At 32.1% G+C, this 23,149-nt stretch overlaps 2 protein-coding genes, 2 long non-coding RNA genes and 1 pseudogene across 4 annotated transcripts; 4 read left to right on the top strand and 1 right to left on the bottom strand.

Annotated features, from left to right (window-relative positions):
* Nucleotides 1-3: 3 nt before the first annotated feature.
* LOC130511643 (uncharacterized) lies at nucleotides 4-428 on the top strand. The gene is made up of 3 exons (XR_008945136.1): nucleotides 4-80; nucleotides 207-260; nucleotides 349-428. It is a non-coding gene; the product is annotated as an uncharacterized LOC130511643 (long non-coding RNA).
* A 130-nt stretch (nucleotides 429-558) lies between these two features.
* On the top strand, nucleotides 559-1,881 carry LOC130511298 (uncharacterized; annotated as a pseudogene).
* On the top strand, nucleotides 1,882-2,400 carry LOC130511006 (uncharacterized). Its single transcript, XR_008944791.1, has 3 exons — nucleotides 1,882-1,957; nucleotides 2,053-2,072; nucleotides 2,165-2,400. It is a non-coding gene; the product is annotated as an uncharacterized LOC130511006 (long non-coding RNA).
* Nucleotides 2,401-13,987: 11,587 nt separating this feature from the next.
* Nucleotides 13,988-14,639, bottom strand: LOC108832179 (uncharacterized). Its single transcript, XM_018605675.2, has 2 exons — nucleotides 14,227-14,639; nucleotides 13,988-14,159 (listed from the first exon to the last, which is right to left on the bottom strand). The coding sequence occupies exons 1-2, from the start codon at nucleotides 14,637-14,639 to the stop codon at nucleotides 13,988-13,990; spliced, it is 585 nt and encodes a 194-aa protein (XP_018461177.2).
* Nucleotides 14,640-20,136: 5,497 nt separating this feature from the next.
* LOC108832180 (protein CHLORORESPIRATORY REDUCTION 7, chloroplastic) lies at nucleotides 20,137-21,291 on the top strand. The gene is made up of 3 exons (XM_018605676.2): nucleotides 20,137-20,281; nucleotides 20,378-20,520; nucleotides 20,911-21,291. Exons 1-3 carry the CDS (start codon nucleotides 20,224-20,226, stop codon nucleotides 21,181-21,183), a joined length of 474 nt encoding a protein of 157 aa, XP_018461178.2. The 5' UTR covers nucleotides 20,137-20,223; the 3' UTR covers nucleotides 21,184-21,291.
* Nucleotides 21,292-23,149: the final 1,858 nt, after the last annotated feature.

The following is a 23,149-nucleotide window of genomic DNA, read 5'->3' on the forward strand; positions in this document are numbered from 1 at the left end:
TAGGAAAAGGCTTTGAAAATTTCTGGAATCAGTACCCCTGGGAAGATGATTTGAAGTGTGCAACGCATGTCTGAGAGCAGGTAGGTTCATACTTTATATACTTCACTGGAAGATATGTTTACCGCTTATTCAAAAGGTTTATAGCTTTTCTACTTAGAGCAATGAAAGGTAAGATCTTTACAGCTTCTTGGGGTGCCATTTTACAGGTTGATGTCACGTTGGAAGTTGTGCATTTATCAGATGAATACTGGGATAGAGTTGTAAGTTCTTTTCGTTTCAATGCTTCTTTTTTGAGTAGCCTAATTTTTTTAGGGGTTCTAATTGTTTTTTATTTCGATGATAAGTTAGGCTTCTTACATTATTGAGGAGTACCGTTGTGGGCATACACCTAAGCTGGATGTTCTGTGAGATACTAGAATCAAGTTCGGTAAGCTCTTTTGCTTAATAATTTGGTGAAGCAAGAGTTTTTTGCTCAGACTCTTACTTTCAGTTGATGTTGTATACGCTAATGTATATGCTACTATGACTAATCAACTAGAGATTGACCTTGATTTTGTAGGGGCATTCATGGATGCAATCAGTGATATGATATGATTACATATCTTCAGTTCATAATGCTAAAGTTGTCCATCCTCCTGCTGGTCCATCTGTTTTGGAACTCTCACAAGACATGGTACTTCAACACACACTCATGACTCAATCTGCCTTTATTTTTCTGATCAGCCTGCTTATTTTTTTCTGTACTAGAAAGTATTTCACTTGCTAGGTGTAATATTTGCATTATTGTTATAGGCTACTAATGCTTCTTCAGTACATTGCTTTGGCTTTCAGCATCTCTACTCCTTAATCTCTTCATTGTTCTATTTTTATTCTCAGGTGAAAGATCAGACCTACTCCCTCTCACATCTCTCTCAGTCCCAGCTTAAGTAAAAGTTTCCTTTGATTACCAAATATCATTACATAAGCAAATATTAAGTTACAACCTTTAGGTTCTGGGAATGGATATCATCTCAAGCTTGAAAACTATCCAGGTGGAGCAGAAACATTTGAGGCCATTCTGAAATTCTGCTATGGTCTCCTGCTGGAGTTGAATCCTCTCAACTTAGCTCCACTGAGATGTGCATCAGAGTAACAAAAATCCAGAAAGCTCCTTCCTCCGACAGGTTCAAGCTCACACAGAAGAACAAAAAGCTCTTTCTGAAGAGAGCGCGACACTACAACTCAGACAACGAAGAAGAAGACAAAATGAAGAAGGCACCAGAGGTAACCATCCGCGAGAAGATCTCCGATGCTAACATGGGACGGAACTACGACGAAGTCGAAGAGGAAGAAGATGGCTCCGACAAGGTCGAGAACACTTATTGAGAGGATCACGGGGAGATTAAATCTGGTATCACCAGGTTTGGTGATGATGATGGATGCAATGCGTTTAAGATGACTTTTAAATCTATTATGAAGAGTAAAGGAGATGATGCATTGGTGAGAGAGATCTCAATTCTATTTACTCTAATTCAGACAGGAAATGTTTTTAAAATCAATGTTCAAGAAATGGCTAGGTGGTGGTGGTTAGAATTGTTACTTTAGATTATTGTTTAGAAAATCTGTTTGAATAAGAGTTGTTTTGTTCTGACTAATCCTATTTTTAGAACACTGATTGAAACTGTGCTGGCGTTTTTGTGGAACAGGGTCCTGTTTTATCAGCACATAAGCATCTTATTGCTCAGAAGCTAGCTGATGAGGAAGCTGAGAAGAAGGCTAAGAAGGCTAAGGGTCAGGCCAGAAAGGCAAAACATTTGGTATGGTTTTTGGTTTGCACTCACGAGAAATGTTTTTGTGATTTTTGATGATGAGTTACTTGTAATAATGTTTTAAGGTTGCTGAGAAAGGGCATGTTAAACCTGCTAACCATTTAGAGTTGCATGAGAAGATTCTTATAGGTGTTGCTACTAAAAAGGAGGTATGATTTCCTCAATCCTCAAGATTGTTTTGGTGTTATTTTTTCTTTTGATACTGACTCTGTTTTTTTGGTTCCATGAACTCCTGGAATCATAGTGGTCAAGCTTTTCAATGCTGTAAGTTTGTTTCTAATTCCTTTTCTTTATAGCTTGATTAGTCTCTTAGAGTGATTCCTTTGACTCAAAAAACTTTGGCTTTTTTCAAACAGGTAAACAAGGCTCAACATGCTCAGGAGGGGTTGAATGCTTCAAGGTCAAAAGAAGCGAAGTAAAGAAGCATTCTTCTCGGAGTTGGGGAAAACACCTAGAACAGACTCCAAGGTTTTGCATAGTCTACACTATCTCCTACTCTCTCTGTATACGCTTTATCTCGAGAGTTTTAAGACATTCACCTTTAGATGAGCATATAAGCAAGTTCGCCTGTCTTGATGTGACTTCTATGAAGAAATTAACGGAACAAATCATCTTTATTAGTGAGCGCTGTTATCAGCCTGTTATCAGCTATAAGTGTATTCTTGGTAATTTACTAGACAATGGTGATGACAAAAAAGAAAAAAAAATATACAATGGTTGAGGGCAGATTCCATATCAGTGTGCTTCTTTTGAAACTCAAGATGGTTTTAGAGCAGCAGCTAAGTTGTTCTGCAAGGTCATTGATGTAGGTCTCAGACTGACTGGATGTTTGTAAAAACATGCTGAACATCTCCAGCTATTAGACACTGAAATAGTTCTTTAGAAGACTCTTGCTGAGCATTACTAAAATCAAGTTCGGTAAGCTCTTCTGCTTAATAGTTAATAGTTTGTGAAGCAAGAGTTGACAACAGACCACTGCAAAAAGAGTATTTCATTTATTAATTCTCATAAAGGCATATTAAAAGTTAGCCATTATACTAAATTATTTAGCAAAAAAAAACACGCAGATGAAGGCCTATATAGTTGTTAAAATATGTTCACAGACCAGTTCTAATTCAAAATGTAGTCACAAATAAAATACTCCAATATTTGTGTACTATATATCAGCTTCGAAAGCATTTAATATCACTCACACCGGATCTAATTCGTTGACCTCCGACAATCACATCCTGGCGCAAATCATTTTTGAAAAACAAATAACACACATTACAACCAAACGAAAGCCTACACACGACTCAAAAAAAATGAAACGTTAAACTTATGCAGCGATTCAAATGGGCACTTAAAACAGAAACATGCCATAAACCCCCACTAATCATTCAAAACACTATTCAAAATCAAACAAGAAGTCAAGGAACCCAATACAATTATAAACAAACAACACGTTTTCGCAATAATAAAACTATTGTAAAGAGTGTCTTTTATAAGTCAGGCAGTAATATTTATTTTAAATTTTCTATTCAATTATTCTGATAACATGGTTAACTTTGTTTTCTATATAATGATACATATAAGATTATAACAAGAGAAAATAACTAAGATAACACTAAAAAAAAGTTTTTTGTCACAAATATAGCACACAAAGAAAAAAAATGATCAAAATATTTCATTAAAAAGATTAGTTTACATTTATATCCTTATGGTTAATTAATTCAAACCTTAGGGTTTAGAGTTAAGGAGAGGTTTGAGATTAAGGTTTAAAATTTTTTTTAAAAAAATACTAAAATTTTAAAATAAAAATATGAAAAATAATTTCAAAAATTATTTTCGAATTATAAAAAGAAAATTTGAAAAAATAAAAAAAACATGTTCGAAAAAATTCCAAAAAGTAAAAATTTTATAAAAAAAATTAGAATCTGAAAAACATAATCTGAAAATATAAAAAAAAATAATATTTTTTATTTTTCTATTTTTAATATCTAGGGTATAAAAGTCTTTTGACCTTTTAAATAAAATATTTTAGTCATTTTCTTCTTTCTTTGTTATTTTTGTGACAAAAACATATAAAAGTGCTATTTAGGAGAATTGTCCTTATAACAAACAAGTGGCGGGAAGAATCAACTCATAGGAGCACGAAATCTCCCCAGATAGGAATCATCTTTGCATTCGGAACTTGAAGCATTGAGATCGGCAATGGAGAATATGCTACAACACTCGACATGCCAGAGCTTTGGAACAGACTGCAAGGACCTGATTGCCATGATTAAGGAGCCTCATGCTTGGCCAAGCTTTGCCACAGAATTGGAGAGGATGGAAACATTACTAATATGTTTCCCGGACTTTAATATCTCCTATGTTCCTCGAGCGCGCAATCAGCTCTCAGATTTTTTAGCTATGACAGCTAGATCCTTTCATAGGGAGTTATTTTTTATTGGTTGTTCTATTCCGGTCTGGTTACCCAGACTACCTCCAATTTGAGTAATCGAATAGCCGTTTGTCGTCAAAAAAAAAAAAAAAAACAGGTATATGTATATTGTTCCCCAAAAACATGTGTATGTATAAAGAGCAACGATAGTTTCATATTATCTATTCATCTATCTTAAAATATTTTTAGTTGTAATGAATAAGTTAATTTTTTTTACATTGTCAAATTATTAGTTTTCTAAAATGTATAAAAAGAAAAACATAATTTTATTTTTACAATTTTATAATAGTTAGACAGTATATATTTTCTAAAATGAATTGTTAAAAGTTATAAATCTTAACCTAAAATATGTTTTTTTTAGCTAAAAGTAAACTAAACATTTAAAATAGATTTATGCTAATTATCTTTATTCGCCCGCCCGTAGGGCGGGTTTGCTCTAGTAATTTATAAATAACTTACAAGTTTTAAAATTATTATAGACATTTTTTAAACATTTATTTTTTATTCTGGCTTACTAAATAATTTTATTTGAATTTCTAAATTGTTTATAAAACAAATCAACAAAGCTGGGCTATTACCTAAACAAAAAGGTGACTAAATTTTCTTGTCTTTCCACTATCTTCATGCTTGTTTCTTTTGCTTCAAGTGTTTCATATTGCTCTCTTTTTTAAAAAAAAAACTTTGTATGATCCACATGCCTTCAACCAAAAAAAAACTAAACTGTATGATCCACATCACCAGACATGGTAGATTAGTTGATTTGTGGGAAGTTTATTTTACACCATAAATGATATCAGCAAAGTCCTGTTCCGGACCATAGGCGAGATTAGGACTTATGACCCAAGGTCCGAACTCATTTCAGTTAACCAAAACAATTATATGATCCACATACTATAGCTTTAACTGTCATTTAATTTTATTTTTAAATAGAAAGCCCTTAAATATTAAAATTAATCTTATGTCTGGTTTTAATTCTTGTTTTTTTGAACGACACAGTCTGGTTTTAATTCTGTATTGGTTTATGTGGCTTTAGTCCTTTCCTGGTTAACCTCTAGATTATCTGTGTTAAATATATGAATTCATAAAATGTGAATAAATAGGTATGGTTTTAGACTATGATGGACAAGATTTAGTTTTAATGTTGTTCTTTAAGTATTTTTTCACCCTTTGTGGGACTTCAACAGATTGTATGCTTTTTCATTTTCACTAATGAAATATTTACCCTTTAGCAAAAAAAAAGTGACGAAACTTAAGCTCTAGATAGCCCAATGAGTGAATCGAAGTTATAAAATTCGATGTCGGGTGGTGAAAATTTCCTCCAGAACCAGGTTTGAAGAAGAACTCTTGTCGGAGGGAAGATGCTCCTTTTCTTAGTTCAGTCTGCAACGTTCAACAGAAGTATTCGGACGTGCAGGCGTGAAGCCGTGTTTGAGAGTGTAATCTAAGATTACCAATTTCCTACAAGTTGTAAATCTTGAGTTTCTGATGTTTTTCATACATGCTATGAAATTTAACCTTTTTTTAAAAAGGGCTTATATATATTATGAAATTTAACTTTCTAGATGTAAATGCTAATATCCTCTTTTGTAAACTAATATTGACATTAAATAATGTCAGCTTTGTTTATTTACAGAAAATATAAGTTTAATCAAGTAAAGGTATATACATTTGACAAAAATATGTATAAATACAGTAAGGATTTGTAGTAGTGTGACAGTTTTATGACTGCTATATATTGAGACAAATCTGCAGTAAACATGTCACAATCTTTTTTTTTTAATCAAATTACTAAAAATGGTGCAACACGAGGATTTCTCTGAATATCACATATCCTATTATTATTCTCGCTCAAGTATTCTTAACTGCAGAATTCTGATGTGATCCGGTGCATTAGTACTGGTATGGTCACATCCAAACATGTCACAATCTATAACAAATAAAATATGCTAATAAAAAGAGAAATTGTGCTGCATAACGCCCAAAGTTAATAATCCACTGACTAACCAATTAACCTACCTTTCCACTGTTTCTCATACCTTTTATATAATATATCGGCATAGGGGTGGGCTTTCGAATACCCGTTCGGGTTTGGGTCGGGTATTCCGGATTTTTGGGTATTTCGTCAAAAGGGTATAAAACCTGTTTGGGTATTTTTGTATTTCGGGTCGAATTCGGATATTTTTAGTTCGGCTTGGTTATTTCGGGTCGGGTTCGGATATTTAGATTTTGAAAGAAAGAAAATTAAATTTTTCATTTTTTGAAAATTTAGCTTTTGATTACCTGATTTTTATTTTTTAATAAATTGAATGATTAATAAATTTGGAGGTAACATTTCAAAAATAAATAAACAATAATTTGACTATTGTTTTTAGAATCTCGATGTAACTTTTGTTAATACGTGAAACAAAAAGCTTGATATTCATTTTAAGTGAGTATCAAATCATTTTCTCCGTAATTATATGTATATTATATTATCTTAAAGTATGTGTAACATCGATATAAATATTTTTAAATAAAATGAGAGATGTAAACTAGAAATATAAGGATAAGTATACATATGTTCAGTTATCTTCGGATATCCATTCAGGTTTGGATTCAAGTATTGGGTAAAATGCCCACCCCTATATCGGCATATCAGGTAAAACATGCAAGTAAAATAAAATGTGGCCCTTTGGTACTCATCTACTCTCATAAAATAAGTTTTTCATTGCTAATATTTGAAAAAGTGAGTAGATTCCTCTGCAGATTTGAGCGATGAAGACGTTACCCACTGCGATTCTGGAGAAGTTTTGCGTAAGAGAAGATAAGTTTATGAGGTTTGGTGACATAAAGAGGAGGTCTTCAAAAGCGATAATCGCAAGGACGCTGAAACATGTGCGTATCTGAATTTGAAATAAATCTTCATCGCATGTGGAAGAAGATGAACATTTTGATTATTGTGTTATATTCTATTATATGCATATAGAATAAAAATGTAAAATCAATATGTATTTCATACTTTCTTATGTGATCTATTATGTTACTATACTATTTATTCATGTTCCATTCCATTTGACAATTACTTAAAGGTCATCTATTTTATTTAGAAATATAGTATGTAGTTTTCTTAAGTTTTAACTATTGTTACATGTTTTTGAACTTTCAAAAATTGTACTATGATCTATATTGTATATTTTTATATTTTATAATATAATTTAATATTATGTAATATTATGTACTTTTGTAAAATTGATATTTTGGTTTAGGGTTCATATCTGGGTTAGTAATGACTAGAGTTTACGGTTTAGTATTTAGAGTGTGAAGGGTATGGTTGGGGTGAACATTAATTTTTTTCATGCGATCATAAAAGAAAATTTTACTTTGAGGGACACAATACCACTTACCAATTACACTAAAGAACACTTCTTCCTTTGACACACTTCTTGCCTAACGATATTACACTTATAACCTCCAACTACTCTTTATATACTTCACTCTCAATCGCTAACTAGACTCAACTACAACTTTACACTAACCAACCAACTTGGAAATTGAATTTTAAAATGAGATCTAATTAGATCTCGGTATCCGGAAAGTGTAATATTGGACTTATCCTAATTTTTTTTTTTATTATCTCAGTGTTTCTCTTTCAAAACGGAACCCTAGTCTTAATAAGCGACTTCTGGGCATCTGCTCTTGTAATTGACGGTGTTAGCTTCGTAATCGACTTGATCCAAGCAGGCTTTTCTTCCCGTCGCCGCTTAGATCCGTGTTCTTGAGACGCCGAAGACTCCGCCGTAGACCCCGCTTACTCCGCCGTAGACCCCGCTGACTCCGCCGTCATGGAAGGTTAGTTTCCGTTATTCCGTCCACTCCGATTGACCTTACTCTTTGTTTATGTTCTTGAGAGTAACCTGGATAATGTTGTCTAACCCCTATTAAACCGACAGATGACGGAGCAGACCACCGCCTCCCTGTTAGGCTTTTCGCAACCGACAGATTTCCAGCCAAGAGGTTGAACATATACTCTAGGCCTAACATCCTAGCCTAACATATACTCTAGGCCTAACATATAATCGGCACTAACCAAGAAGTCTCCCTTTCGTCGTTTCCCGGATTGGTGTTCTCTCCACCGCCGAAGACTCTGTTCCCCGCCGAAGATGAGTTTCGATGTGTAGAATATGGATGGATATGAGTTTCGTGGACATGAGATCAGTGGATAGGATAGTGGTGGACATTAGATACATGGACAACAACCTGTGGATTGCAAACAACACATGAGTTTCAATTTGTAGAAAATAGATGAATGGAGACTAGTAGAAGATGAGTTTTGATGTGTATGGAGACATCTTGCGGTCTTGTGGATGGGCATTTAGTGGATTGGAGATGGATCAATCGGAGTTGTGTGGATTGGAGACTGGTAGAAGATGAGTTTCGATGTATAGAAGATGGATGGATGTGAGTTTCATGGATAGGAGATCAGTGGTTAGGATAGTGGTGGACATAAGATACATGGACAACAGCCTGTGGATTGCAAACAACACATGAGTTTCTGATTTGCTTTGGTGTTATGAATCAGAGTTCCAGAAAATCTTCAGTTTTAGAAAGTATCGCAGAGAGATACTTTCTGCCTCGTGGGTCTGCTAAATACATCCCTCGAACCCTAATCATGACTAAGCATGGAGGGTCTCGAGTTCATGATCCATGAAGAAGGAGTGACATTCATTACGAACTGATTATATTTTCAAGTTTGTTCAGATTTGGATTTAGGTTATTTAATTACTTAGCATGATTTGAGCTTTTGGTTGTTCTCATGAATCAAATATGTAACATATGTATATAAAGATTGAATTTTGATGTTCTTATGGATGGTTTCGAGCTTCTGTTTGCAGAATCGTTGAGCTATTTGTAATGGTTTTATCACTACAATTCAATCATGTTTATGTATCAACCTCTGTATCCACAACCTCTGTACGTATCTTTTATCTTCGTATCCATAACCACCACAAACTCCACTACGGTATCCAGCACCATCACAGCCACCACCTCCGTATCAACCTTTGTATCCACAACTTCTGTATCCACTACCCCTGTATCCATAACCACCACAACCTCTACTCATGTATCCACAGCCACCTCCACCTCCATATCCCCCACTCTCACGTCTTCCACCTCCACTGTATCCACCACCACCTCTTTAAGTAACCATGTCCTCCACCTTCACCGCATATCGAGAAGACAAAATAGAGTCAAGTAGAGTCTTTTGGAATTGGAAACTAACTTTCCATGTATGAGATTGTCTGTAAAACAACGGCGGGAGAAAAGAACAGGTGGCGGTAGAGAGAATCGAGATCGAAGATGATATCGAAAGGAAGATTAAGGGATTAGGGACAAATCGGATCGAGAAGATTAGGGTTCAATTTCTCTAAACTCTGATGTCGGAGTTTGATTTCTAGACCGAGAAGAAGTCGAGGGAGAAAGAGTACTCTGTGAGGATAACTTGCGTCTCATCCATCTGCGTTTATCCACGAAAATAACCTAACCATTAGTTCCACCTATAACAGAAGAAAAACCAAACTTAAAAACAATAAATACCAACATAAGCTGCTACCTTCGCAAAAAAGTTCCCAAAAGAAACCACAAAATGCTTGCCTTATCTCTCAACACTTCAAGTTTTTCTAGGAGAAAAGGAGATGAGTGTTTCTTTTTTTGAACGGAAACTCTTGCCTGCTTACTCTCTCCTCTATTAATTGCACCATCCACCGAAAACCATCGTAGACTTCCCCTAACCATTAGATCTTTTACTTTGCCTTACATCCAACATCCCACAATTATTCTCTTCACCCCATATACCTACTCATTTATTGCTTTTTATTTTGAATTTCGACTCATTTATGGTAAATGTAAAGAAACCTAGTCACAAAAAGGCAAATGGTTTGATTGTTTCCTTAAATCAAACACACCACTTCATTAGGGCTATTTTCGTCCAGAAAATTACATGTGGCAAAGGAAAGTGTGTTGAATTAACAATGTGTCCTTTAGTGAAACAAAAAAAGACAAAGTGTCTCTTAGCGTAACTCTCTCATCATAAAAATTTCATAATTTCACCAATATGTACTATGTTATTTATTTAGTTTCATTATATTTGGGTTTAGAGTTTATATTTGGGTAACGATTTAGCTATTAGAGTTTCCGGTTTAATATTTAGAAGGTGAAGGGGGTATGGTTGGAGCCAGCACTAACTTCTTCCATGCAATTATAGACGTTTCATAATTTCACCAATATATAATAGAAACAATTACATTGTGAATCACATTTTGAGTTTACAATAACACTCTAGGTCACTTCTTACTCCTACCACACTTTTGCATACACTTTATCTAATGTTCAACATATAGAATTACCAACATGTCCTCTCCTTAAGTTTTCCCTTGTTTGCTTTATTCTTTTAGTTGAAATTATAATTATTCTAATAAATTTAATATGTATTTCTCTTTCTGCTCTCTGTTAAAGCATCGTCTTCTTCTTTTACCTCCACCATCGAACTTACCAGAGCATCTGTCTTTGTCTTCATGTACCATCCTCTGCTCCCCCCCCCCCCCCCTGTCTTTGTCTTTTTCTTCAACCACAAAACGCTTGCCTTATCTCTCAACACTTCAAGTTTTTCTAGGAGAAAAGGAGATGAGTGTTTCTTTTTTTGAACGGAAACTCTTGCCTGCTTACTCTCTCCTCTATTAATTGCACCATCCACCGAAAACCATCGTAGATTTCCCCTAACCATTAGATCTTTTACTTTGCCTTACATCCAACATCCCACAATTATTCTCTTCACCCCATATACCTACTCATTTATTGCTTTTTATTTTGAATTTCGACTCATTTATGGTAAATGTAAAGAAACCTAGTCACAAAAAGGCAAATGGTTTGATTGTTTCCTTAAATCAAACACACCACTTCATTAGGGCTATTTTCGTCCAGAAAATTACATGTGGCAAAGGAAAGTGTGTTGAATTAACAATGTTTCCTTTAGTGAAACAAAAAAAGACAAAGTGTCTCTTAGCGTAACTCTCTCATCATAAAAATTTCATAATTTCACCAATATGTACTATGTTATTTATTTAGTTTCATTATATTTGGGTTTAGAGTATATTTGGGTAACGATTTAGCTATTAGAGTTTCCGGTTTAATATTTAGAAGGTGAAGGGGGTATGGTTGGAGCCAGCACTAACTTCTTCCATGCAATTATAGACGTTTCATAATTTCACCAATATATAATAGAAACAATTACATTGTGAATCACATTTTGAGTTTACAATAACACTCTAGGTCACTTCTTACTCCTACCACACTTTTGCATACACTTTATCTAATGTTCAACATATAGAATTACCAACATGTCCTCTCCTTAAGTTTTCCCTTGTTTGCTTTATTCTTTTAGTTGAAATTATAATTATTCTAATAAATTTAATATGTATTTCTCTTTCTGCTCTCTGTTAAAGCATCGTCTTCTTCTTTTACCTCCACCATCGAACTTACCAGAGCATATGTCTTTGTCTTCATGTACCATCCTCTGCTCCCCCCCCCCCCCCAATAATTATTGCAATAGTGGATCCTCTGAGATATTGAGTCTACCTCCGCCAAGATTCTCCTTTTTGGCCCAGATCCAGAGCTCAAACGGTCTACTGGTTCATGGCCTCGCTTCTCACGGCGGCGACCAAAAGAATTGAGTAGTTAGGATTGTTGATCTGGAATTTTCTTTTCGCAGCTAAAGAAAGAAGGGATTAGGTTTTTGATTTGGTTTTTAAATATTGATTTTGATTTTTAGGTTTGTAATTCGTCTCTCTCTTTATTGAATCAGAGGTTAGAGATGTTGTTGGGGTTTTCGATTTCTACGTCGTTTAACAAATTTGTATTTTTTTGCAGGCCTTACAAATCTCTCATTTACAGGTTGTATCTTAATAAAGATATTCATTTTGTGTAACTGATGTGCATGAAATGCTATGGAAATCATCCGGGAAACTAGGTGGTCTTGTTCCCGCTGCAAACTTATTCGGACACTCCAAACCACCGTGTCCATGTTGATACCACGTCTTATCTCTTGTGCTTTGTTCTGGTTTTCTTTTTTTCTGAAAGCTTTTAGATGTTATGTGTATATGAATGCTTTATACATGTACAATATCATATTTGCAGGTTTTAAAAAAATTGTCACCCAGATTTACCATTCATATGTACATTATATTCAGACAGTACATGTGTACATCTAATTTGTATTGTACACCTAAATTACTTGTGCACACATCTTTTTAAAAGAACATTTTTTGTTTTTTGTTTTTATTTTTTATCTAAAAACCAAACCTTACAATTTCTGGAACTCATTCTAATGTTAACACATTACAGACAGTGTTTACACAATGTACATAGAGACTTTCTCTTCTTCATATATATACACGAACACATGTAGACTACATAGATAAAATGCATGTGTACAAATGTACACTACATAGATAAAATGCACATGTATAAAATTAATGTACATATGTACACTAAACGGATGTGTACACATGTACATTTGAGATAATGTACATACAATATTTTTTTACGGAGTGGCAGTTTTGTAATAAACTCGTCTTCTTCAGGCTTTCCACTTTTTTTGCAACTCATATCGGAGTCCATTGATTTTCACCTCTAAAACTTACAAGTTTTATATAGATTAACCGTTTATAATCAAAAGACAAACAAAACAAAATTTTTCTAATAATTTCTGATTTTTAACAATCATAATTTATAACCAAAACTCCATTTTCTAATAATTTTCGGGATTCCAACTCGGCACTGAAGAAAAAGAAGGTGGTCACCGTCAACTCTTCCGGGGTGATGTCATATTAGCCCACCGTCTCCGTCATCGAATCACTTTACCTCCGGCACAAAGCTTTTTAACTTTTCTCAGCAAAGTTATACGTTGGTTACTGTGCAAAGAGATAAGAGAGTATATGGCTGAAAAGCAGTGTAAAAGTTCAAAAAAAAATAATTTATGTTCCATAATATTAGAGGGCAGAGTTGTATTTCACCACTAAAAAAGTGTCTCAGTATACTAAAATGACTGATTGTGGTGAATAAACTCAAAAATGACCCAAATGGTAAATCTCTCTATATAATATGCTATTTATTTGTTTCATTATATTTTGGTTTTGGGTTTATAGTTTAAATTTGGGTTTAAGATTTACTGATTATGATAAGGTTTAGTATCTACGGATTGAGGTTAGGATATTGTTTAATATTTAGGGATTGTAGGTGGAATTATAATTTTATACCACTTTTGTGATATGGAATAGAACAATTGGTGCATATGTATGTGTTAATAAAATTATACGTAAATGGTTTCTCCTTCTTTCATTTGGAATAGTTTTCAATTTTTCTTGATCTTATATTTTATTGATCACATTTACCTGATACCTGTAAAAATAAAGGATAAAATCAAATACTTTGTGGCATAAATGTTAAAAACTACATTATATCAAAATCAATAACATTTACCTAAATTATTGTTGAAATATGACTAGTCCGTAAATAAGCCCTGATAAAACTGTTTATAAGAAAACAAACAACAGTTTTTTTTGCTTCCATCCAGAGTCCACACATTACGATTACATAGTATATGTCTAAATTGTGTGACATAAGATCAAATTAGTAATTTATCTTGTCTAGTGTCTCGTGTCTCTTCGACAACTTGGACAACTACGACCTAAATAAATAGGCTTGACAAAGAGAACTAATCTCAACTTTTCACTGAGAAACATGAAAAACAAGAAAGCCAGCCGCCACCGTCCCCTGGTTTGGGATCATCAGAGTTAGAGCTGGGCTTCGGGTCTGGTCTTGATATATCCGTTTCACCACTTTCATCCTTCACCTCAAGTGCCGTCTTTGGATCTTGTTGGGACTCTGGTAATCTACAGAAACATAATGAATTTGGAAACAAAACAAATATAATACTAGCTTAAATTCATAACTACTTACATGGGAAATGCAAAAGAAGCTGCGCTGTTATTACTTGTGTCGGAGCGATAAGACTTGGTCGGACTTAACTGACGTTGTCGAGGTTGTTCCGGTTTAGAAACATTGGTTAGGCAATCTCGATTAGGGGTTTCTGGTCCGGTTTCCGCTTCGAGGATGTTGACCTCTTTGGTTCCAGCGTCCGTCAAATTAGTTTTGTTATCAGTGTTGTTGTTATTGTTAATATACGTAGCAGTATAGTCAAAATTGGAGAGTTCTCCAGATTTATACATTTTGGTGAAACTTTGATCTCCGATGTGAATACTAAACAAATCGTTAGATTGAGTACTCCAATCTTGTTTAGCAGTCATTGTGGTTGCGAAAACCGATTGTGGAATCCGATCTGGTTCATAGCCTGGTTTCACTCCTTGATCCATTATTGTATATGTCTGTCTCCCAAGGAAAAGAAATAGAAGTAACGAACAGAGATCAATTTATACTATGTAAAATAGGTTTCAGAAACGGAATATTGTAACCATAATGATCTAATTTACATATTATAACAAATGTAACGAACTAACCTCCCGTTAGGGGATTAATTATAAAGGCAGAAAGTTTGGGTTTCGGTTATAAGTTATAACTAGAAGGGATTATTGGAGAAAAGACATTCTCAACTTTTGTTGCTGGCAAAAAAGAAAAAAAACTTTTGTTTATCTCTCAAGTTTTTTTTGATATATTTGGTCATTTTGGATATAGTATACCCTTCTATAATAAAACAAATAGTGAACTAAGTTTGAAAAATATATAAAAAATATGAAAACTATTGAAAACATAAGTGTGACTATTTATATGTTTAATTTCTTTTTAAAGAATAGAAGAATCATATTTTATATCTTGTTCTAACTAAAGACAAAATACTCATTTTGATCATCTACTTAGTATAAGAATCAGATACTAAGAGTTATACATAAATCTATCGGGTCTATATAACGTAGACAAAACTTTTTGGTATATTCTATCTAAACTAGAATTCATTAGGTTATACTCTAGTACGATGTCGTAAGTCTAACTTAAACTTGATTACAACTTATAGCCACGACGACCCTACGGTTTACTCTTTCATGTTTATGTGTCATAACTTGTTTTTCTTTTTACTTTATGTTACATCTACAGAAAAATAATCTCTCCACACATTCTATAGTGTTCTGCACAATGTAGTATACAATGTAGTATATGTATTACAGCCGAATCACGAAAATATAGAAACTTCCATATTTTGATTAATATCTTTCTTAAATCTACCATAAATCTTTCATAATATATTTTTTCCATGTTTTCTTTTTGTTTTTACTTCATTTTTATATTAAAATAACTCTTATTATTATTAATTTATATTAACTGGTTAATTTTAGGGATATTATAGTATTAATAGGAATGTAAATACTATTTTTCTAAATAATATTCTAAAAATCTAATTGAGAAAAATTTAAGTTCACATGTCTTTTTTTCAGTTTTCCCTAGCTATAACTGTGTAGTCCTTAATTATGAATTTGTTGTTTTCGTTGAATAACAAATCTAGTTAAATAAACGAAAGTCATTAGAGAGTTAATTGTAAAGATAAAAAAACGTGTGGACTTCAGTTATAAGTTATAACAAAAAATTTATTTGCTGAAGAATTGAGAACAAATCCAAAAGAAAATGCTTCCAACAACTGAATGTAAACGGTAGGTTACAAAGGATTGTGGTTACTTATATTCGGGCGTCATATGTTTTTGTTTTTATATTGGATTCGATTTTACTGGAAAAAAAATATAATTGTTATTTCCTTTATAAAAAGAAAAATATAATTGTTACAAAGCGACGATGAAATAACAGAAACGTTTGTTATACAAAAAAACTCGAAGGTTCTAGCAAAACGGAGACGGCATTTGACGGGGTTTGAGAAAAATCTAAATTTTATACAGTGTTGTGATTTATGAAACAAAAACAAAATCTAGTAATAGCAAAGTTACAACACGGAAACAAAGAAATAGACGTGCACGTCTTTGTTTATCCAAAAAGATGTCCGACAGACAAAACACTAATTCTAAAAAAAGAAAAATCATATTTTCTTTCATGTTCTACTTAGTTTACAAATCAGATACTAAATTATATACATATATATATATATAACGCAAACAAAACTTTCTTTTATATTATATCTAAATTAGAATTTATTAGGCTATATAATTTGTTTACAACTTATAGCCACAACTTTACGATTTATTTTTTCCTGCTTATTTATCGTAAAATGTTCTAGTTTTTACCTTATGTTACGTCTATAAAAGAATAAACTTATTATTTAATTCACAGTGTTCTGCATATTATACAAATCAAAAAAATATGTAAACTTTCATATTTTCGGTTAATATCTATCATAAATCTACACTAAATATAAATTAAATTTCTCATAATTTATTATCTCCCATGTTTTCCTTTTATTTTTATTTTTAAACAAATCTTATTATTATTAATTCATATTAATTAGTTAATTTTAGGGGTATTATAGTATTAACAGGAATCTAAATCATATTTTCCTAAATAATTTTCTAAATTTTTTATTGAGACACATCTAAGTTCAAAGTCTTTTTTCCAATTTCTTCTTATATAAAAAAGTTTGATTTCCTTAGTATTATAACAATACCGGTAATACATGGGAGTGAGAAGTAAGTAAAGAAGAGTAAGAAAAATAAATGGAGGAAAATGAAGAGGAAAAAAAGAAAAAGAAAACAAAAGAGGAAATAGAAGAATAAAAAAATGAACAATGAGAAGTGAAAAAGAAGAAAAAAATGAATGTATATGACATAGTAGGAAAGAGTGAGAAGTTAGAAGTGGGGTCGAAGAGGAGGTATGAGAAGTGACAAGGAGGCTAAAGGAAAAAAAATGAAGATTTAGGCGTGAAAAAGAATAAAGAAGAGAAATAGATGCGAGCGGGGAAGAAAAATAAATAAATAAGAGAAATATGGATGAAAAAAAAACAAAGAAAAGAAAAATGATGAAAATTTGTAAGAGAAATTGCACCATGTATACACTTTATACTCTAATTAAGTGAATAGATAGTTTGTTAATTTCATCATTTTTTTTTGGTTTTAAACCAATTCACCCTTTAAAAAATAAATAAATAAATACCTACAAGTTTTAAATTTTTATTGAAAAATAGATTCAAAAAGAAATTTCAAATTTCGTTAAGAAAATTTGCAAAAAATCTAAAATATCCAAAAACATTAATAAAAGTTTGATTTTGGAAAGTTATAATTCAAAAACTATTATTTTTTTTAAATAATTATTTATATTTATATATTTATAAAGAAAGGGTATTAGAGTATTTTGAATAAGGAATTTTTGAAAATATCATTTTAAAGTTAATAAAGTTAAACATGATTAATGGTACAATAATGTGATAAAAGTGAAATCCCCCCCCCCCCCCCCCTTAGTTAATGGAATACACCAAAGAAAAGTATCACCTCAATGTTAACGGGGTCTACGTTATCGCGATCCCCCTTCCCTTCAGGGTCTATGTTAGCGAGATCTCCTCCCTCTCCATTAATTAATGGAACACACCAAAGAAAAGTATCACCTTAATATGTTAATCGGGTCTACCATTAGCGCGATCATCTTTCTCCATATTTGTGTAATATATGTGCTGATACGAAAGAAAAAATCAAATAAATTAAAGTGGTTGTTGGAGTTCCACCTATAAGATATTTTTTTTGCTGATGATTATTTTTTTTTCTTTTGCAATGAAAATAAGCATAATTGAGATTTAAAAGAGGTGTTCACTTTATGCAAGTATTGCCCAGGTTAGAAGATAAATAAAGATTACTTTTGGATCGAGAGTCCATAGAGATAAGCAAGATTCCTTAAAAAGTTTTTTGAGTATTTCTTAGCATGGTGGATGCAAAACTATTTAGGTTTACCAAAACAATGTGAAAAATGTTTACATAATTTGTAAATAGAGTTAAACAAACATGCTTCCATTGGATTTCCAGACTTTTGTCTCAAGCATGTAAACATGTTATGTTGAAAACAATTGTGATTGCAACTCCAGTTTATTCGATGTCGTGTTTCAAACTACCATCCAAATTAACTTCAGAACTCAAACAAATAAAAATGAAGTTTTGATGGGAAAAGAACTATCAACAACATGATATGGGTAAAAGTTCAATTGGTTTTAGAGATTGGCCCAATTTAATGATTCATTTCTTGCAAAACAAGTATATAGACGTTACTCGATAAACATGACTTTATTTGCGAAATCATTTCGCCAACTATTTGAAGCAAAAACAAAATGCAGTCAATCATATGGTTAGGAATCAATATTACCGGGTGTAGAATTATTTAAGCAAGACACAAGATTTATTATTGAAGATGGGAAAAATATTATTGCCTTTCGAAAAAAAATTGGCTTCCAGTATATCCACCATGGCAGGCGAATATGACCACTTCCAATACCTTGTGTAAACCATTTTATTAACACAACATCATACAAACATTGGAATTTGGAGATAATGCAATAAGCTCTTCCTCCTAATGATCAAACTTTGGTAAAATTGATCCATCTTTCTAAAAAATAAGAACTTGATCAATTGATATAGAACTACAAACAGGATGGCATGGTAACTGTTATGTCTCCTCAAGGTATTGGTTTCTATGTCAACACTTGCCTTTCGATCCTGTGAACCATCCATGTCTGGATCGAATTCTCAAAAAAGAAAGAAAAAATGGAATCTCAATAAGGTTAAATTACATAATTACATAATTATTTTGATATACTATCTAACAATATTTAAAATTCAATTAAATAACTCAAATATTTAATTTCACGTTTATTTGATGTGTTATTTAAGAAATACCTAAACTCAAACCAAAATAACACAATCAAATCCAAAATAAGTAGGAGTATAAATGAATTTTGACATCAGTTATAAATTATATCAAATCCAAAATATTATTGACCTAACCCTTCATAAAATAATAGACTGGAGCCCAAGAAGCTAAATTCAAAATGTCTGGTCTGAATCTTAGCGGATACACAGCATGAGAATTGATAAAAGAATAAAATTTAGGTTCACTTCCTGTGGTGAACTCTCAAATTCACCTCAAGTAGTAGCACCAATCAAAGTGCGTGTAGGATTAGTAAAAAAAGAAAACAAAATTAAAAAATAAATAAAAGGAAAAAAGGTGAAAAAGACGCGACTAATTTTTTAACACAATTCATCGTTTTTTCTTCATCACCCACACAAAATATTAAAAGCTTTGTTTGTCAAATTGGTAAATCTAAAATGCTAAATCCTAAATCTTTGGGTAAACCCTAAACACTAAACCCTAAATCCTAAATTTTTTGGTAAATCCTAAATCCTTAGGTAAACTTTAAATAATGGAATATCTCTTTATCCAAAGGTTTAGAGTTTAGTGTTTTGAGTTTAGGGTTTAGTGTTTTGGGTTTCGATTTAAGGTATAAGGGCAGAGGATTGTAGACACCAATTTGACAAATAAAACTTTCAATATTATGAGTAGATGATGAAAAAGCTTTCAATATTCTATGTGGGTGACGAAAAAAAAGTCATGGATGGCGTTAAAAAAAGTTAGTCGACATCTTTTTCACTTCTTTTTTTTTTTTTTCTTTTTAATTTTTTTTCTTTTTTTTTACTAATTCTATATAGCACTTTGATTGGTTGTAACTTTTGAGGTGAATTTGACAGTTCATCATAGGAGGTGAACCTAGAGGGGGTGAACCTAAGTATAAAACTAAAAGATGTGGATAAAAAAGTTAAAAACTAATTATGGCAAAACAATTATTCGGGAGAACTATTATTGGGCCAATTTAGGTCATTAACGGCCCATTAATATATACAATTCACTAGAAACTATTAAGAAAAAATTGTTGGTGTATGCTACTCGTTATATCATCTTATCTACAGGAAGCTTAATTGCTTCTACTACAATACAAAAGTGTTGAAGTATTTTTGCCAAGAAATCAAAATGGAGATTTCTCTGCAGAAGCCGATTTTTAACAGTGGAGATAATAAGCTCTTCAATTGTAAGCTCGTGATACTTTTCTTCTTCAACTAGACTTTTGTCTTTCTCACCCTGATGAATTGATTTTTCAACTTGCCTGTTTTTTATTTGTTCTCAGCTCGACAAAACCAGTGGGCTTGGATTAAAAGATTCCAAGTAACGGATTCTCTTCCTGCAAACTCGACAAACCTTTTTCATGATCCCATAAGTTGCCCAATGTTGGGCATTACGACTCCAAGAACGAGCAAAAACCATTTAAGTGTAAGTGTTTTTTTTGGGAAAAAGTGTTGATAAACTGAATTTTGATAATAATTTTTTTTTGTTAAAACTTTCAAAGAATTAATACATATATATATATGTATGATTTCATTGAAAAACCAGAATGTTTCGGCTATTAAACAGAACTTTACCAATTATTTCAGTTTACCGGATCGTTGATTTATTAAATTCAGTGACATTTTGTGGTTTAGAACAAAAAAACGAGAAGACATTTTCGGTTTGTCATTTCCAATTTCTAAGTTCTATGATTCTATAACTCTTTAGCGATGCCATATATGTTAGCTAATTTCATCAGTTGCATAGATAATATTTTTTGAAAAGATGTTGATAAATATTTTAACTTAAATAAAAGGATGGGAATTCAACTCTTAGGTTTGTGCAATAAGGAGGAGAAGAGTGCATTCGAACTCGGATACGTACGTACTGTTAGAGGCAGGGCAAGATGAACAGTTTGTGTCAGAAGGCGAACTCAAGGCTAAGCTCAAAGGCTGGCTTGAGAACTGGCCAATAGAATCATTACCACCGGACCTGGCTAGGTTCGATAACCTCGATGAAGCCGTTGATTTCTTGGTTAAAGCTGTATGTGAACTAGAGGTTTATGGAGAAGTAGGTTCTGTTCAGTGGTATCAAGTTCGTCTTGAGTAATTAAATAAAAATGTATTGTATTGCTCTTCTGTAATAAGCATATGGTTCAGACCATCTCGAATAGTGTTTCATTTCCCATTTTATACTTTAGTTTTTACTATTACTTTATTTCTTCAGTTTTCTTAAAATATTTTTGAAGATGAACTTTTTCCATTTACAAACTAACCCTAAATTTAATTTTCTATTATATAGTAATTAACTAAATTATACATTAATTTAATTTAACATCTGATTTAGGAAATTATCTATAAAATTAGAATAAGATATTAAATCCTAAAGTTAGGCTCAGTTAATATTTCAGTGGCATTGAGAAATGTAAATAAGATGCAGTTTTACAGATTAGTTTATAAAACAAAGTCAATATGAATCTGTATTGTTGCTGACAAAAAAAAACAGATTAATTTATAAATTTATTTATATTTTAATAAGATAGATGATACAATACAAATATATGCATGGGCTAAGTCAGTATATTAAACATTTGTTGAATTGTGGTTAAAAAATTAAACATTTATTTGTTGAATTTTTATATCGACATAGAAAAGGAAATAAACAAGATTTTCAAATATTTTCTGAATATTTGGTAACCATTTTTCAGATATTCGGAGATTGGCCATGAAATTCCAAATATCACATTTTCTACCACGCATAAAACAAGCTAATATGTTCGAACACATATTCTATCAAGTGTATATACTATATATGCGTATATAATTGTTTGTTAAGGATTTTACGGAAACCGAAATCGAAAGTTCCTTAATTAAGAGCTTTTCGATTTTGGTTTCCGTAAAGTCCTTAGCAAACAATTATATACGCATATATAGTATATATATATATATATACATATATGAATACTAAGAACTTTATCACAAGGACCATGCAATAATCATGCTCTAAGAGCCTAATAGGTAAACTGTAGAAGATCTATCCATGAAAATTCACATGATCTGGAGAGTAGCAGAAATCATATTTCTGGTAATTATATATGGCATAAAAGTTAGAATGATAATTCTAATAAACGTTTATATATTATATATAGCCTAATAAACTGTGGAATAAAAATTTACTATGCTATTTTGTGTAACGTATGAAATCTGTTTTTAGTATACATATTTTAACAAGTTTTAGAACAAAAATATTAGTAATTAATATGGGTGTTTCTTTTCTTATTTTATTATTTTGTTTTTGTTTATATAGCTATTTTTTGTTATTTTTATAAATTAAAAGGAGAATTATACATAGGGAAATGAGACAAAAAGTATTATCTTGGCTAGGACAATAGTTGTGAATATTTGTTATATTTTTCCAAATTTCTCAATAAAATAAACACATTATTTCATAAAAATGTTTTTTTTCTTTAATATATATGTAATTGCTAACTATGGTTGTTTTTATTCCTATTCTTTTCTTTTCCCAAAAGTAACTGAAAACAGAACACAAAATGGAGTGGAAGCCCTTTTGCTCAAGGGGTTTTAATAAAAAAAAATTAATCTGATTTTTGAATCTCAAAATGATGAATTATACGGATTAATAGAAAAAAATATTTATAAGAGGTCTTTAACATGGTATAAATAGTATTTCCAAACGTGGATTTCGTAGTGAGTCACCATTACCAAGATGATAAATGGATACATCTTGAATGAGAAACTCGAATTTTATGGTGGTTTTGTATTCGATTTGGAACCGGAGAAGCTTATCTACAGCCCCATCGGGAAGGACCAGGTCCTCTCCCTTTTGCATGTGGAGTTTAATACCTTGCTTTGGGACATGAAAAACACTTTGCAGCGGAGATTTTCATCGATGCATGTTGCATCGCACTGCCTACAGTTGGTAAAGTTGATCAATGATGAAGAAGATTGGCCTTACATGGTCTTAGAGTGGAAGGAATTTACTCATGTATTTTCTTCTTGTAGTTTTTTTTCCTTTCTTTCATCACACAAAAACTTATTGTAAGGGTGGACCTTCT

This window comes from Raphanus sativus, chromosome 4, assembly GCF_000801105.2.
Source record: "Raphanus sativus cultivar WK10039 chromosome 4, ASM80110v3, whole genome shotgun sequence".
Classification (NCBI taxonomy): domain Eukaryota; kingdom Viridiplantae; phylum Streptophyta; class Magnoliopsida; order Brassicales; family Brassicaceae; genus Raphanus; species Raphanus sativus.